General features: G+C 45.8%; 1 protein-coding gene across 1 annotated transcript in view; it reads right to left on the bottom strand.

Annotated features, from left to right (window-relative positions):
• Nucleotides 1-642: 642 nt before the first annotated feature.
• The window catches only part of CGREF1 (cell growth regulator with EF-hand domain 1), a 118,772-nt gene continuing 102,006 nt past the window's right edge, over nucleotides 643-17,408 (bottom strand). Inside the window, exons 5-6 of the mRNA XM_085613257.1 lie at nucleotides 14,467-14,591; nucleotides 643-2,145 (exon numbers count right to left, since the gene is read on the bottom strand). Of these exons, the coding sequence (XP_085469383.1) occupies nucleotides 1,678-2,145; nucleotides 14,467-14,591 (593 nt within the window). The 3' untranslated portion in view covers nucleotides 643-1,677. The remainder of the gene's footprint in view (nucleotides 2,146-14,466; nucleotides 14,592-17,408) is intronic.

The raw sequence follows: 17,408 nt of genomic DNA on the forward strand, positions 1-17,408 counted from the left end.
AGATGTCCGGTGGAGCTGCAGACGATGAGTGCGCCATGGTGCGTCGAGCTTTTCGATCCCGGATGGTTTTCTTCGATCGAAAAGACTTACAGGCGGGGCAGTCTCTGGCCTCGTGTTCTGGAGAGAGGCAAAGATTACACACCTGATGGAGGTCGGTGTGGGGAAATTTAGACCCACATTTTGGGCACTTTTTGAACGGAGTCCTTTCCATCGGCCGGTACCGGAGTCGAGGAGGGCCCGAAGGCCGGTGCCGATGTACGGGATGGAGAAAAGTGCCGCTTCGAGAGATGAAGATGAAGAAACTCGAAGAAACGAGGATTTTCCGTCGAGGCTGGAACCGTAGAAGTTCGAAGCCGGAGCACGAAGTATCACATCCGAGCCCGATGGCGGAAAAAAACAATCTGAGGATGGAGCCGAAGCCCATGCGCAGTACGGACCGAAGGAGGAGTCACCAAACTCGTGACTTCCAAGACTGTCCAAGAACAAAAACAAACTGCAAACATCCGGGCCCAACACCAGATGGCGATCTATGCTAAGTGTACAATCTGCAGCTCATATGCCTCGAACCTATAATAACAAATGTCAGGTCCTTTGCACTACTAAAAGGGCTGGTGTAAACCACAAAGATGATCAGCCAACTGGTAAGAGGGATTGGTTTTATTTTTATTTTTTTTATTTCATGAATTCCTCTTTACATAGAAAAGTAAATATTGCACCTTTTCAGAAAAAGAAACCTCTATTTTGGCACGGGGGATGTGAGGGAATTGAGAGTGGAGGATTCTGTTTTGGAAGCTGTGTGTTATAGTGGTTGATAGACTGTCCGAGGTGAGGAAAAAACAAACTTCTGGCTGAGAGACACTGCAAGGCTGGTGCCTAAAAAGATGAATGAACATTTTAAATAGGTCTTTCTAAAGGTACCCCTCTTGTCTCTGGAGTTCACGCGCGTGTGGAAAGGTGGAATACAGAAGGCCACGGAGAGGATGCAGGCGGTGATAGTAAATTGTAAAGTAAGTTGACTTTCCAGTCCTCAACAGCCTCCATTCTTGGTGACCAGTGGTACTGCCTGGTGGAGATAAGCTAGGGCCGTTGCCTGAGTTTTTCGTGTCCAGGCACTACAGCTATGTTTAGCTTCTAGGCACTCTTTGATGGTGGGCCTAAATATGATCAAATTAACGTAGCAATGGCTGAGCTTAACATTTTCATTGTGACTGGCATGATTGTGATTTCAGTCTAAATGTCTTGTTCCGTTATTAAATTTTCGAAACTCTAAATATATGTCTTTTTTTTGCTGGCATCGTCTTATGTCAGCATGCCTGCAAATGTGCCATAAATTGACACAAACACACAACCTGAAGCTCAGAATGTTTGCAGCACAGCAAGAAGGTCCGGGATTAATGCGCGTGCAGAAACCTGCTGTGAGCCGCTCTTTGGGTCACTGATTTAAAGAGTTTTAATAGTCAAATTCAAAACGAAAGTTCATTGATTTTCAAGCTCCTTCGGGTTCAGCGGCAACGCGCTGATAGTTCGGCTTCACTGGGAGGAAGCGATGCGCCACATGTCCAGCCCTCAAGTGTCCAGGTGGTCAGTGGAGCACCCGGCTTTAGTGCAGTTTCCCCCTCAAGAAGGAGGATCCTGAGCCGTGCACCAAGCTGTGCACAGATAAAGTCCACGCCGAAGCTACATCTCATGGTCGGACACGAAAGCTGCATGGTTGGGTTCATCACTCTCGTCTAATTGAACTTCTAGTTCTACTTGCTCATATTCAATGTTCTCGTGATCTTCGGGTTGTGTGTTGTCCTCAGACTTCGCAGGCTCTTCGTGTTCTGCGTGTGGAGGGTTCTGAGAATCGATGCTCTGTCCTCCCGCATTCACCTGTACAGTTGACCCCTGATGGCCTTGTTCTGTGCCTCCTTTGCTGGCAGGAACACCTTGATCCAATTGCTGGGAGGAAGGATTGTTGCTTTCATTTGGGTGGGCGACGTGGGGTGGCTGAAGGACAATGGCTGGTACTCCATCTGGTTGCATCTTCTGCTCTGACTCTGGAGCGGCAACATCACTGGGAGGCGTTAAGAGCTCCGATGGGTCTAAAAGTCCATCATGGTTGAGGTCCTGCTTCTCCAACACTTCATCCACCACGAGGCTCACCTGTGCAGGATGAACATCAGAACAACAGGTGAGGTTAAAAGTACTCTTTGTAATGCATCTTTAATTCACTGAATAAAGCCCAACAGCTTGTCTTACTATAAGACATTTTAAAACGAGTTTAGCAGAAATTAATAAAATTACTGTATGTCTAATATAAAGCGTAACCAATTCTTTCACAGAAGACTTCAACGTGTGTCGAGCATAAGTCATGGGATCAAATAAAACAGTTAAAATCTTATAGAGCATTCCAAGTAAGAGCCCTCAGGGTGTATCACTGAACTTAGAATGGAAACAAATCATGCCAGGCTGCCACACATTTCATAGCCTTTAAAATAAAACACAGAAGAGCAAAGCAATCTACAGAGAGGGCATTGAAACAAGTGCAAAAATCCTCAAATGTTCCAACTGTTCGACAGCCCTTCGTCCAGCGGGCTGCACTTCACACCAGTAAACAACCCCAGGGCCGACTCCAGCAGGATCATCTACATTGACATTGACATTCCACTGAATCCAAACTGATTGGCAAGATTGGCTCATCACTCTAGACCTGGGTTTGCCATCATACTCCCTTTAAATTTGTTTACACCTTGTTCACCCTCCAATTCATCGAATACTAACTGGTCTTTTCCTTAACCACCAGCATGTAACTAAACCCGGTCATCAGCCACGTTCATTATCTGCCTGGAAACCTCCACCACATGCTGAGTATGCAAAGGCTTAGACAACCCTCATCTTATTCTGCCAAACTTCAACAGTTTCCCCAAATCTCCTACTTGGACCTGTAGAATTTCAATGGTTGTACGCTTATCATAGCTTCTCTCTCTCTCGCTCTCTCTCGCCGCACAGGACATGCCGTCCTTGGACAGTGAGCACAGTGGACAGTAAACCATGCAACGCACTGAGCATTACGTGAGTAAGGTGTATCTTAGGCAACAATCAGTCCCGTGAGACTCGCAGGAGTATTTGTGGACTCAAACCTCTTTTCACCATCAAAAGCCACACTCAAGAATTTCAATCTAGGAGTGCACTTTATGATTTTATTCAAATCAAAAGCCTATCCTAGTGCACACAATATGAATAAATGTTAGTACCAAACCAACCAAGAGCAAAAAACGTAAAAATATGACAACATTAGAACCTTTAATTTACAATTTCTCTGCATTACCTCTCCAACCAACCCTTTCTCTAAGCTGCTCTTAGTAATAAAAGGTACAACCAGAAGGTTGATTTCTGAACGCTTTTTAGCCTCTTGTTATTCATTCTGGCTAGAAGCAGTACATGATCAACCCTTTTATTCCTATCACCCCCAGTAATTGTGATGAAGATGTCTTTTCCCTCTCAAGAACAAATCTCCTCCAATTTATGGCACCCAGATAATTGATAAATGCCCTTGTCCATCCCTTCCACTTTAGAGATGGAATGCCAGACAATTGAAGAAAGGTGAGCAGGGGACATTTTGCAAACTGAGAAATGGAAGTGGGTGACAGAAGCATAATTCTCGCAAGATATGAAGGATAAAAACAAGTAACAAGCAACAAAAGAAGTCATACCATTCAACCTTTAAGAAAGAAATGCAGCCAATTACAAACTACCCCAGATTGTGAGCTGTTAACAGTTCACACCTCAGCTGGACAGTGCTTCTACAGGCTGAAAACAGTGCCCCTGCTGCAGAGCGGTACCCCCTATGTGCGCGACTGCTTTCAATAGACGGGATACCTACTCTTGGAACAACACCTGGTGGCCACAATCCCTTGGCTCTCTTCCTATCCCAGTACCTAAAGCAAGGAACTTGGGACTCATTTTTGACTCCAATCCCTCTTTTTGAGATCAAGCTAGCCAATTCACTTCCTCGTATTTCCGCCTTTTAAAAACTTCGAGGAACATTCTTCCCCTTCTGCTGTTTGACCTGCAGGAAACAGTAGTCAACTCCCTTGCATTATCAACGTTGGATTATTGCAATCCCCTATATGTTGGAGCTCAGCAGCGCATCGTGTGTATACTTCAGTGACTGCAAAATGCTGCATTTCGGGTTCTTACAAACATTAGGAAATTCGAGCCTGTCACCGAGGCCATGAAAGAGCTTCATTGGCTACCCATTAAAAGGAGAGTCGCCTTCACAGCGCTCTGTTTAGCACACAAATTGCTTAACCACTCGGGTCCTGATTTCCTTAAAAACACAATTTCCTGGTACATCCCTGACAGATTGCTTCTTTCAGGCACATCCAGGAAACTGTCTGCCCCTTTTATTCACAAAGCTTCTCGGGGAGGTAGAAGCTTCTCCTGTGCTACCTCTAGTCTCTGGAATCAAATGCCATGGCAACTGAGGAGCCAATCCAACTTCCTAGCCTATAGAAAACCACTCAAAACCTGGTTGTTTACTTTTCCCCTATAGAATCATTTTCTGGCAGTTTTCCTCCTTCAAACTTAAGGCAGAGTCAACACGCCCATAGGCATACGCCGCGCTCTACAAAACTCAAACCAAATCAAATAGCAGTCTAAGTGCACTCCTAACGCAGGGCGACAAGCAATATTGACGCCCAGCTGCATGCACCAGACCTTTGTGACTGCCCATACTCTGCATCCGAAGGATGTCTTGAAATACGATGCACTCCAGATCAACGGATCTCCATCCCACACTCCCACCACAGAGTGGTTCTCACACACATAGCACATCCACCCAACCAGGATTCAGTCGTCAGATAAAACAATTCCTGTTTGTGTAGTCCTCATCCCTTCATCAAATCAAATGGAGGGAGAAAGAAGGAACTGTGATCCATTCAGCTTCCTTACTTTAGTAATCAAAATCAAATGAGAATGGATCGCTTGACCTGAGTAACCAGGGTTTGCAAAGTTTGTGTAATATACCGATAAAAAAACCCTCATTCACATACACAAGTCGGAAAGGCTGTATATCTTGATTCTCCGCCCTGCTTTAAAAACGTGACAGCATCATCATTGGGTTTGTTTTGTATGCTTCCTCCATCCGGAGGTGAACCACCGGTTATTGCAGTAGTGATCAGAGAAAGGTGGGGGTGCTCTGGTGAAGTGAATATCAAAAAATGTGGTATTAAAATCTTGTATACCTAGATTTGTACATTTAATTAGTCTAGGTTTGAGAAGTTTAAAAGCTGTATCGTGTGTAGGGAGACTTGTTATTGGTCTACCGCACTAAGGATGTCCATAAAAAGGTCGACATGTTTCAGACCTTGTGGTTGCCCATGTGGGTCAAGGGGGCTTTCTTCAGGACCTTGAGTCCTAGTGTGCGGACTTCATCAGGCGGCCAGGGAGCTTTTACCTGCTGCTGCGCGGTGTAGCACGACTTGTGCTGGCTCTTCCTCTGACAGGTTGGCCGCCTGATGAAGTACGGACGATACAGCTTTTAAACATCTCGAACCTAGACTAATTAAATGTACAAATCTAGGTATACAAGATTTTAACACCACATTTTTTGATATTCACTTCACCAGAACACCCCCACCTTTCTCTGATGACTACTGCAATAACCAGTGGTTCACCTCCGGATGGAGGAAGCATACAAAACAAACCCAATGATGATGCTGTCGCGTTTTTAAAGCAGGGCGAAGAATCAAGATATACCGCCTTTCCGACTTGTGTACGTGAATGAGGTTTTGTTATCGGTATATTACACGAGCTTTGCAAACCCTGGTTACTCAGGTCAAGTGATCCATTTGATTTTGAGTCCTAACCCCTTCAACATCCTCTGTTCTAGAATGCAAATGTTTATTTTACCACAGTGGTGGCCAACTGCTTTCTGTGTTTTGAAACCAAGGTATTTCATCATAGTAACCAATATGCAAGTTTATATGACTTTAATAAACTGCAAGTCTCTTCTGATGTGAAAAAAAGATCATGTTCGAGGCATATGAGCTGCAGATTATACACTGTGCATAGATCGCCATCTGGTGTTGGGACCGGATGTTTGCAGTTTGTTTTTCCTCTTTGAAAGTCTTTGGAAGTCACGAGGTTGGTGACTCCTCCTTTGGTTCGTATTGTGCATGGGCTTCGGCTCCATCCCCAGATTGTTTTTTTCCGCCATCGGGCTCGGATGTAATACTTCGCGCTCCGGTTCAACGATCGTGGCAAAATCCTCGCTCATCGAGATCCTTCAGATAATAAATCATCTTAATCACCTTCTCTTCGGCACTTCTTCGATTCCGGTCGCCGACGGCGGCCTTCAGGCCTATTCCGGCTCCGGTCTCGGCTGATGGAAAGAACTCCCTTCAAGAAGTGCCCTCTATGTGGGTCCAAGTTTCCCCACACCGATCTTCATGAGGTGTGCAACCTCTGCCTCTCCCCTGAACACGAGGCCCGAGACTGTCCCGCCTGCAAGTCTTTTCGCTCTAAAAAGAGTATTCGAGATCGACGGGCTAGACGCAACATGGCGCACTCCTCGACCTCCGCTCCAGTCGACATCTTCGGGGACGATGTCGAAGCTCCGGGACAGCAGAACATTGAAGAAGAGGACGACGACCTCGTCAGTGCTTCCGAGGCCGACGACTCAGATGTGGAGGACATCACCCCGGCGCAGAGGGTCGTGAGTACAATACCCCCTCCCACACCCACGCCGATACCCAAAAAGGCTTCGGTCACACCTTCGCCCTCGGGCCTAGGTAAGACCAAGGATACTGCTTCTCACACCCCACCTTTGGGCCCGGTAAAGAAGCCTATTAAGCCTTCCGGCAGCTCGGGCTCGAGCCAGCCGACCAGCGGTACCGAAAAACACCCTTCGGCACCGGAGAAAAGATCGGCCTCCACCTCCACACCGAACCCAGCACCAAAGCCTTCGGTGTCAAAATCTGCCCTTCCGGTGCCGACCAAACATCACAAGGCCCTCGGCACCGACACTCTCGTGCCGAAGCCTTCTTCGGCACCGACCAAAAAATCAGAGGCCCCAAAGAAGCACGGCTTAGACAAACCTAAAAACCCGTCGGCCCCGAAAACTTCAGCGCCGACCGAACAACCAGTGTCGCAAGAACTTTTTACACCGGATCCTCTGCAAAAGACACTCACCAAGGACCCAAAAACTGGACATTTGACATTGTCTTCAAAAAAGAGACACTTGGACAAACCAGCTGCACCTCCACCTCCAAAGAGGAAAGACACTGCTACCTCCCCTTTCAGAGTGCCTTCCCCCACCTCCTCCACTTCCTCCACCCTCCCCACCTCCACCCTCTCCACCCATGCCTCATCGTTCCCCAACCTTGTCTCCTGTCCCAGATGATTTAGGAGACCCTTATTATGATCCAGCAGATGTGCCACAAGACCCCACCCCTACTGGATCTCCAGACCCATGGGACGACTATAACAATCCGGACATCCCAGATGTCCCACATGATGACCTTTACCCATCTAGGCCATCCCCACCTGAAGATTCGTTAGGCTTTCACCACCTACTACAAAGGGCGGCACACTACCACGGGGTGGAGTTACATACTGACCCAGTGGAGGAAGATTTTCTCCTAGACACCTTCGATAATGTACATAGGTCTACTGCCATTCTACCTATGTTAAAGGGAGTAATCAAACATGCACCGGAGGTTTTTAAAGACCCAGTCAGGGCCAGGGTCCTAAACCCCCGTATAGAGAGAAAATACAAAGCCACCCCCACAGACCCTTCATACATTAAAGGCCCTGCACCATTGGATTCCCTAGTAGTATCTACAGCTAGGAAGCGCTCAAATTCTCAGGCGTCAGGCGAAGCACCACCACCTGACAAAGAGTCCAAGCTCCTAGACGCGTCAGGGAAGCGCACTGCGTCACAAGCTGCCAATATATGGCGTATCGCCAACACGCAAGCGCTATTGGCCAGATACGACAGGGCACATTATGATGAGTTAGAGACCATCATGCACCATCTCCCTGAAAAATACAGGAATAGGGCTAATGAATTGATCCAAGAGGGAAAAACAATAACTAATACCTCTATACGCTGTGCCCTAGATGCAGCAGATACAGCCTCCAGGGCCATAAACACCAGTGTCCTTCTCCGTCGCCATGCCTGGCTCAGAGTTTCAGGTTTTAAACCTGAGGTACAAGCCTCTATATTGAACCACCCATTCGTCCAAGATCATCTATTTGGCCCAAAAGTTGATGAAGCCCTCGAAAAGATGAAAAAAGATACTGACACGGCGAAATCCATGGGAGCCCTACAGTCACACACTCCTAGGCGCTCTTTTCGCCGCTCTTCCTTTCGGGGCACGGGTAGGGGCTACTCCTCGGATAGTGCATCCACATCATACAAATCCCCTCCTCAATCTACCTTCACAAAGGGTTATCAAAGAGGCGGATACAGAGGCAATAATAATAAGGGCAGAGGCAAGACAAATACCGCCTGCTCTGCCACACCGCCTACCCAATGACTTTCCCACGCTCCCCCCAGACCATTCCACTCCGGTCGGGGACAGAATACAACATTTCCTTCACGTCTGGGAGACAATCACCTCAGACAGATGGGTAACCCAAATTATTCATTCAGGGTATTGCCTAAAATTAACATATATCCCCCCCAAACATTCCACCCAGGCACCGCCCTATGTCTCAAGAACATGTTACGTTATTAAAACAGGAGGGAATCTCCCTCCTGCAAAAACAAGCCATAGAACAGGTCCCCATAAATCAACAAAATTTAGGGGTCTACTCCCTGTACTTTCTGATTCCAAAGAGAGACGAGACTCTACGACCTATCCTAGATCTCAGACCTCTAAATACTTACATACATTCAGACCATTTTCACATGGTAACCCTTCAACAGGTCCTTCCACTTCTCTCCCAGAACGACTTTCTCACCACTCTGGACTTGAAAGACGCATACTTTCACATCCCAGTACACCAGGCTCACAGAAAGTACCTCAGATTTGTGGTGGACGGGCAACACTACCAGTTCAAGGTGCTCCCGTTCGGGGTAACAACAGCACCAAGGGTATTCACCAAGTGCCTAGCAGTAGTGGCGGCACACCTCAGAAGACAGCACATTCTCGTCTTCCCGTATTTGGACGACTGGCTAATAAAAGCCACGTCCTACGAACAATGTGTGCAACACACCGCCGCTACAATCCAACTGCTTCACCAGCTAGGTTTCACAGTGAACCATCAAAAGTCCCACCTGGTACCATCACACACAAAACAATACCTCGGTGCTACCATAGACACCTCAAAAGCCATAGCCTATCCCAATCCTGCCAGGATTGCAAACATACAGGCTCTGTGTCAGAAATTCACATTTCAACACTCTCTCCCAGCAAGAGTGTTTATGCAACTGATAGGGATGATGGCCTCTTGCATCTTCATAGTGCCCCATGCAAGACTCCAGATGCGTCCACTCCAAGAGTGCTTAGCGCGCCAGTGGAACCAGGCCCAGGGGCAACTGATGTTGGTAGACGGTCGCACCCATCGCTCTCTGCAGTGGTGGAACACCACAAACCTTTCCAGAGGTTGACCGTTCCTGGACCCGGTTCCACAAATAATCCTGACAACATACGCATCGCTCTCTGGCTGGGGAGCTCATCTGTTACAGCTCACAGCACAGGGCACATGGACGCCGCAACAGAAGTTACTCCACATCAACCATCTGGAGTTACTGGCAATCTTCCTAGCCCTAAAATCCTTCCAGATGCAGATTTCAGGCAAGGCAGTCCTCATTCGCACAGACAACATGACTGCCATGTACTACATTCAAAAGCAGGGGGGCACACACTCTCCACAGCTCTCTCAGCTAGCACAGAGTCCAAAACACTGTGGCAGATCTGCTCAGCAGACAAACGCAACAGATTCACGAATGGGAACTTCACCCACAAGTTCTTCACCCGTTCTTTCAGATGTGGGGGCATCCACACATAGACCTGTTCGCCACCCACGAAAACAAAAAATGCCCAAGCTTCGCCGCCAGATATCCACACCCATTGTCCAAAGGCAATGCGATATGGATGAACTGGTCAAACAAATTTGCATACGCTTTTCCACCTCTCCCACTAATTCCATTAGTGGTGCGAAAGCTACAACAGCATTCCCTAACACTGATCCTAGTAGCTCCAACATGGGCCAGACAACCGTGGTACACCACACTGCTGGAAATCTCGGTAGTACCACACCAAAAGCTACACCTCTCACCATGCCTCCTAACCCAGAACCATGGAGAGATCAGGCACCCGGACCCAGCTCAGCTCAACCTTGCGATCTGGCTCCTGAGGTCCTAGAATTCGGATACCTTAACCTTCCCCCTGATTGCATGAATATTATCAGGGAAGCTAGACGCCCTACTACTAGGGCATGCTATGCTGCAAAGTGGAAAAGATTTGTTGTTTACTGCCACAACAACACAATTAATCCTCTAAATGCGTCCATACAGCACATCATATGTTACTTGCTCCATCTACAAAGGTGTAACCTAGCACAGTGGTTCCCAAAGTTTTGACTCCGGAGGACCCCCATTGAGTCACCACTGGAAGCCGGGGACCCCCAAGCAATTTGTAGGATTTCAATTTCAAACATTAAAACAGTAATTTGAAAAAAATAAACACACATGTGCACACAAAACAAATACTCGAATTACTAAGGATTTTAGGGGCATATTTACAAGCCCCTATCGCCATGGGAACACCACTTTTTGCGACGTTCCCGTGGCGATAGGGGCTTTGCCTTATTTACAATGCCTTATTTACAAGGCAGCGTTAAGCCACATAACGTGGCTTAACACTGCCTTGTAAATAAGACCCCCTTTCACGCAATGCTTAAAGTGGGTGTTCCACCGCAACACCCATTGATTTTGACACTGCCCCCTATTTACAAGGGCAGCATAAATAGGAGGCAGAGCCAAAATTAAGACCGGGGAAAACCTGGTCTTAACTTGGCGAAACGAGGAGAAATGGTTTCTCTCTCCTTGTAATTGCTTTTTCCGTGTGTGCTGCCTTGTGCAGCACACATGGAAAAGCAAAATGCCTTGGATTGTTTATGTTAAGGAAGGTGACCCTTCCTGCACATAAACAATCTTTAAAAAAAAAAAGGACATTTTTTTAACTTCCATGTGTGCTGCATTAAGCAGCACACATAGAAGTGACAAAACTGCATTTCAAGATTTCAAGGGGGACCTTCCTGTACATAAAAAATCTTCCCCTGCGCGCAGACACCCTTGCACTATGGCGCAAGGGTGCCTGCCTTGGTGCTACACTGCCGAGTGTAGCGCAATGGAAAACGCAGGACTGCACCATATTCTTGTAAATATGGTGCAGCCCTGCGTTTCTGAAGTGGCGGAGCATGTTGAATTTGCAAAATACTAAAAACTGTAATGGGAAGGTTGATGCTGCATCTCCGTGACTAACTTTTAAATGGTTGGTTTTATTTCGCTCTACGGGGCTCTTGCTCCTGCCAGGGCCAGACTGGAAACCCGAAGCAGCCCTGGCAAATATTTTCAGATCAGTCCCCATGCGGTGTACACCAAGTGCAGTGAGTGAGCCTGACCACTACAAAGGGGGTTTTGGGACGCTCTCCTCCCCAAAACATTTAGGATGCAATAGTGCAGTCTACAACACATTTATCACTATATATTTAATTGCATCAGCTTTGAAAGAATAGTAAATGAAGACCTTACTATGCACCAGGATGTGACGGTCTTTGTTGGGGTTCTTCAATGATCCCTTACTAGCACCCTCCAACAGTGCCTCTCATCTCTCCATAGCCTCTCTCATACCATTGTAGGATGTCAGAGCACTTTACATTACACGCATATAAAGACAATGAATCATACATGTAAATCAGTGTATAGAAAATGTTACATATGACAAAGGGGACTACAAGGTGTAAGATTCACATGTCATTCATACTGATAGGCATTTTTAAAGAGTGCTTGGTCTGGAGAAGCACAAATTCAGGATTCAGAACATAACAGTGGTTAGCATTGACTTTAACAATAAAAACGTATTTCCACCCAAATAAACCTTTTTAGCAGCATCAGGATAATGAAAGTCTTAGGAAAAACATAAGTTACTAACTTGTACTATGTAGTTTGCAAACAGCTCTTTGATGCCAATTTATAGGTCACTGTGCTAGATTACGATTGTCACTTATGAACTGCACAGTAACAAAAGAATCTTTGTGACAAAAGCAGTAACCCACTGACCTATGCACATAAAATACTGTTTTTTTAAATTACATGGTACACCTTCTTGGCAGTAGGAATGTTAACCCTCTGTGCTACATTAGATAAGTCAACGCTGATACTGGACAAAACTCTCCTCTCTCTCCAGCAGATACATTAATCACTGGCGTTATCTTGACCCTTTTATTGTTGCTCAAAAACTGCTAATTGTACAAGGAACTTTGCAGTGCTTTTTAAACTGCTGCCTGCGGACCCCCTGGGAATGTGTCACGGACCCCTGGGGGTCCCCGGACCACAGTTTGGGAAACACTGACCTAGCATATACATCCATTCGGTTACACCTCGCAGCGATTGCTGCCTACTTACAGAACAGGCAGCACCTATCACTTTTCAGGGTGCCTGCCATCAAAGCTTTTATGGAAGGCCTCAAAAGAGTAATTCCATCCAGAGTACCACCCTCACCTGTCTGGAACTTGAATATAGTTCTCACAAGGCTAATGGGACCCCCTTTCGAACCATTACATAAATGTGAGCTGCAATTTCTCACATGGAAAACAGCATTCCTAGTGGCCATCACTTCCCTTAGAAGGGTTAGTGAAATACAAGCACTCACCATACAGGAACCTTTTCTTCAAATGCATCAGAACAAGGTTGTACTCCGCACCAACCCAAAATTTCTACCCAAAGTCATTTCTCTCTTCCATCTAAACCAGTCGGTAGAATTACCAGTCTTGTCTTTTTCTCACAACCTCAAACAGTTGCGGAAAGGGCTTTACACACATTGGATGTTAAGAGGGCCTTACTTTACTACATCCAAAGGACACAACCTTTCAGAAAAACCAAACAACTATTTGTCTCTTTCTCTCCACCACATAAAGGCAACCCTATTTCTAAATCAGGGATAGCTAGGTGGATTGTAAAATGCATACAGATTTGCTACCACAAAGCAAAACGAACGCTATCTGTTCCCCCTAAAGCCCACTCTACAAGGAAGATAGGGGCTTCTATGGCTTTTCTAGGTAACATACCACTAGATGACATCTGCAAAGCAGCGACATGGTCAACACCGCACACTTTCACAAAACATTACTGTGTAGATGTGCAAACCAAGCAACAAGCTAGTGTGTGCCAGTCTGTACTAAAAACACTGTTCCAAACAACTGCAACGGATGCCGGTGGTCGCCGCTAGCGTTGGGTACTGCTATATAGTCTATGCACAGTGTATAATCTGCAGCTCATATGCCTCGAACGGAATATGCTACTTACCAGTATGCATCTGTTCTTGGCATGTACAGCTGCAGATCTATACACACCCACCCGTCTCCCCGGCTACCTGTATCCGTTCCAGTCTATCTTATTTAGATAGAACACACATGGGTTTCTTTACTGTTATTACTACGCTCCATCTTTCCCTGCTGGCGAAAAACAATCTGAGGAGGGAGCCGAAGCCCATGCGCAATACGAACCAAAGGAGGAGTCACCAACCTCGTGACTTCCAAAGACTTTCCAAGAGGAAAAACAAACTGCAAACATCCGGGCCCAACACCAGATGGCGATCTATGCACAGTGTATAGATCTGCAGCTCTACATGCCAAGAACAGATGCATACTGGTAAGTAGCATATTCCTTTATCACTTGAAACGATGAATCTTTGGCATTGTCACAGCCCCCACAAATGAAATGACTGTCCCATGACTGGTGACACACACTGAACCATGAAACAAAGAGGCCTGAGAAGGGACAGCTCAAGTTTCCGATTCCACTTACATACTCACACACCTCTAAGCATCATCGGCTTCCAATATCATATCTGCTCAACTCCTCTTAAGTGAGATGGTGGATCGGAAAGAAACTAGGGCGGAAGCAAAACAGGAAGAGGGAATGGTGAAGTAAGATGGAAGGGCAAAGGTTAGCCATGCTGAGCAAGCTAGACGAGAGCAGGCTAGCTCTGCTAACGAACCCACTAGAAGATGCAAGTGGGAAAATAAGGGCAAACACAAGTGTTTGTGAGGTGTTTAGGTGACAGAAAAGATTGAAAGAAGATTGAACATCGAAGACAGTGTGTACAAAGCAGTAGTATGCTTAAAATAATAATACCAAGAAACAACCTGCAGGTGCATGGATGGTTGTGTCTAGATTGACATTCTCAGGCTCTTCATGTCAGAGCCCCCTAGGATAATAACTTTAAAAACCAGTGCGGTGTTACTCACTGCTTCGGAAGATGGTCGCCAGTTGGAATTTTGAGACACAACGTCACTAATCAGCGTCAGGAGCTCCAGGCCATCGAGCTTCTTGCTGTTGTCATAATCATGCATTGCAAACAGATACAAAAGAACTGGAAACACAAAAAGATGGTGATCAATATGAATCGGAACCACCGCACACTATTACAATTCAGAAGAAATTTGAAAATTTGCATGGCTCACACGACCAATGAATGTCTCTTGATGCTAATAACAGGATATTTTGGCAATTGTATAATACTCATTTGATCATCTTCAGAACTGTTATGAGCCAAAGAGTAATTTGCCCTGAACCCAGTTTGATCAGCGTGGCCTTCAAACACTTTTTGATTGCTTGTAGGTCTGCAGAGCTGGAAAGACAGATAGTCTCACTGTGCTAAGTCACGGGTTACCGGTTTGACCAACCAGGTACCCTTTTGTTTAGAGAGAGTGTGCATGCTCCCACAAATTCTTTTAAACATTCAGTCCATAGAGGTTTACTCCATCAACAAAGTTACAAGAAGAGTTTCACATATAAACATTTAGATTCACAAGGGCATTTATTACACAACAATTCTTGATAGGTACTTTATATTCTCTGAGTTCCAATGGTTTAATTCATCCATTGATCTTTGAAGGGTATTCGTTTGTACTTTGTTATTTAAACAAGATATTTCCCACTGCCAAGACTTGTTTCACCCCTAACTGGCTGGTAAGCCTGCAGCTTTTTCAAGGCTTCCTAGATGGACATTGTGTCACATCTTAAGATCAGTAGTTAGGCGTTTGGTCTTAAGAAACAATTAAGGTATGGAGAATGAAAGCTGATTCAGGCAACGGGAAGGGGGGTCAGTCATTTATTGGCCAGTGGATGGACGGACTTCCAGTGTGGAGTCACCAGATGGACGAGTAACGAGCGGTCCAGAATTATATTTAAAAGAACAGCAATTTCATATGGTCCTGGGAGGTATAAAAAGAGGACACATTTCATCGCCTCCTGTGTGCAGAGTTCTAGTGTGGTTTGTATTGGCGAGAGCAGAGCTTCTGTCTGCTGTCAGATCTCCCCTGGCCCCAAAACCTTTGTGGATAGCCTGGAGGTCAGTAGACCTGGCAAAACAGATATGAGTCTTGCTGTGCTAATTCACAGTGAACTGGTCAGTATCGAGTCTGTGCCCGTCCCGCCAGAAACTCTTCCAGGGTAAATTATATACCTGTTCCCTCCCAGCCCCTTGAGTTGTAAGAAGTACATGACCCAACAATTATATAGTTACACATCTTTATTATACTTTGATCTGGAGTATAATGTATGACATGGCGGTACGGTAGTAACGAGTTAAACATCAGCACAAACAATGATCAGGAATGCGGCATGACCAGAATCCCTAACATTGTAATAAGCGTCAGTGGGTGTCAACCTTAGATATTCCAGCAATCTCTAGAAGTGTACCCCATCACCACACAAGATGCTTCTCCTATAGGCTTGATGAAGCGAGCATGCCCTGTACAGAGAGAAAGTTTAAGTTCATGGGCTGAGCACTCTCCATTTCAACATAGTGTGCCCTAGTGTCAACTGACCTCCCTCTAACAGCTAGAAGTAACCCCTGAGATTTTACACCCCAAAAACTTTAGAGTGTCATATCTCAGCGCACCCGCCTTCTAACTGTTTTATGTCCCTAACTTGAACTAACCAACCTACTCACCAATTAGTTATCATTTCGGGAAGCCTGCACCCCTCTTTCAGCTATGGCACCTTTCCACATACAATAGATATTTCTCAACTTTCATCTAATTAATCTGTGGTAATTCATTACCTATTAGATAGTCTGGTCTTCTGCAATGTCCACAAACAATTACACTTTTAAGAATTTGACAAAAATAGGTCCTAGTGGCCCCAACACTTGCATATGTGTCCTGGAATAATCCAGCTAATGTGCCTCAAGTGGCCATAAGAAACAAGTTCTGCCTTGGCCATGTGAGATGATGTCCTAAAAGATCAAGTGCTAAAGTCACAAAAAGGTGAATTAAACAACAACGTCTAAGTAATTATAAGTTAGCCCCACCCTCATTCTCGTGGAACACCATTAGCTGCCTTTGCCGACCCGCACCCTCTTCAAAACCACTTATCCTACAGAGAAGTTCATTATCTCTGGTGGTTCTTGGCACAAACGCAGCCAAGTCACCATTAGACAGCGGAATAAAAAGTGTAAAAAAGAAAAACAAAAGACAGCAGGGGAGATATTTACAAGTCCCTATCGCCACGGGAACATCACTTTTTGCGACATTCTTGTGGCGATAATCCATTTGCCTTATTTCCAAGGCAGCATTAAGCCACTTACATGTGGCTTAACGCCACCTTGTAAATAAGGTCCCCTTTCACGCCCACTTAGCGTGAAAGGGGTGGGCAATGGGTGTTCTGGTGGGAATTCCGCCGCAACACCCATTGATTTTGATGCTGCCCCCCATTTACAAGTGTGATGTAAATAGGAGGCAGCACCAAAATTAAGAGCAAGGAAAACCTGGTCTTAACATGGCGAAACGAGGAGAAATGGTTAATTTCTCCTCGTTTTTGCTGTTTCTGTGTGTGCTGCATTGTGCAGCACACTGAGAAACAGCAAATCACCATAAAGGATTGTTTATGTGCAGGAAGGTGTCCCTTTCTGCACATAAACAATCATTGAACAAATGGCGATTTGCAACTTCTAAGTGTGCTGCATAATGCAGCACACAGGAGTTTCAAATCGGCATTATGGATTGTTCATGTGCAGGAAGGAACACCTTCATGCACACAAGCAATCATTTCCTCAATGCAGGCACCCTTGCACTATGGTGCAAGGGTGCCAGCATAGGCACTAGGCAGCTAGATTTAGCACCAGCGCTAGGGGAATCACATGGGTGCGCCGCATTCTTCTGGATGCGACGCATCCCTACGTTTT

Source organism: Triturus cristatus, chromosome 6, assembly GCF_964204655.1.
Source record: "Triturus cristatus chromosome 6, aTriCri1.1, whole genome shotgun sequence".
Lineage (NCBI taxonomy): Eukaryota > Metazoa > Chordata > Amphibia > Caudata > Salamandridae > Triturus > Triturus cristatus.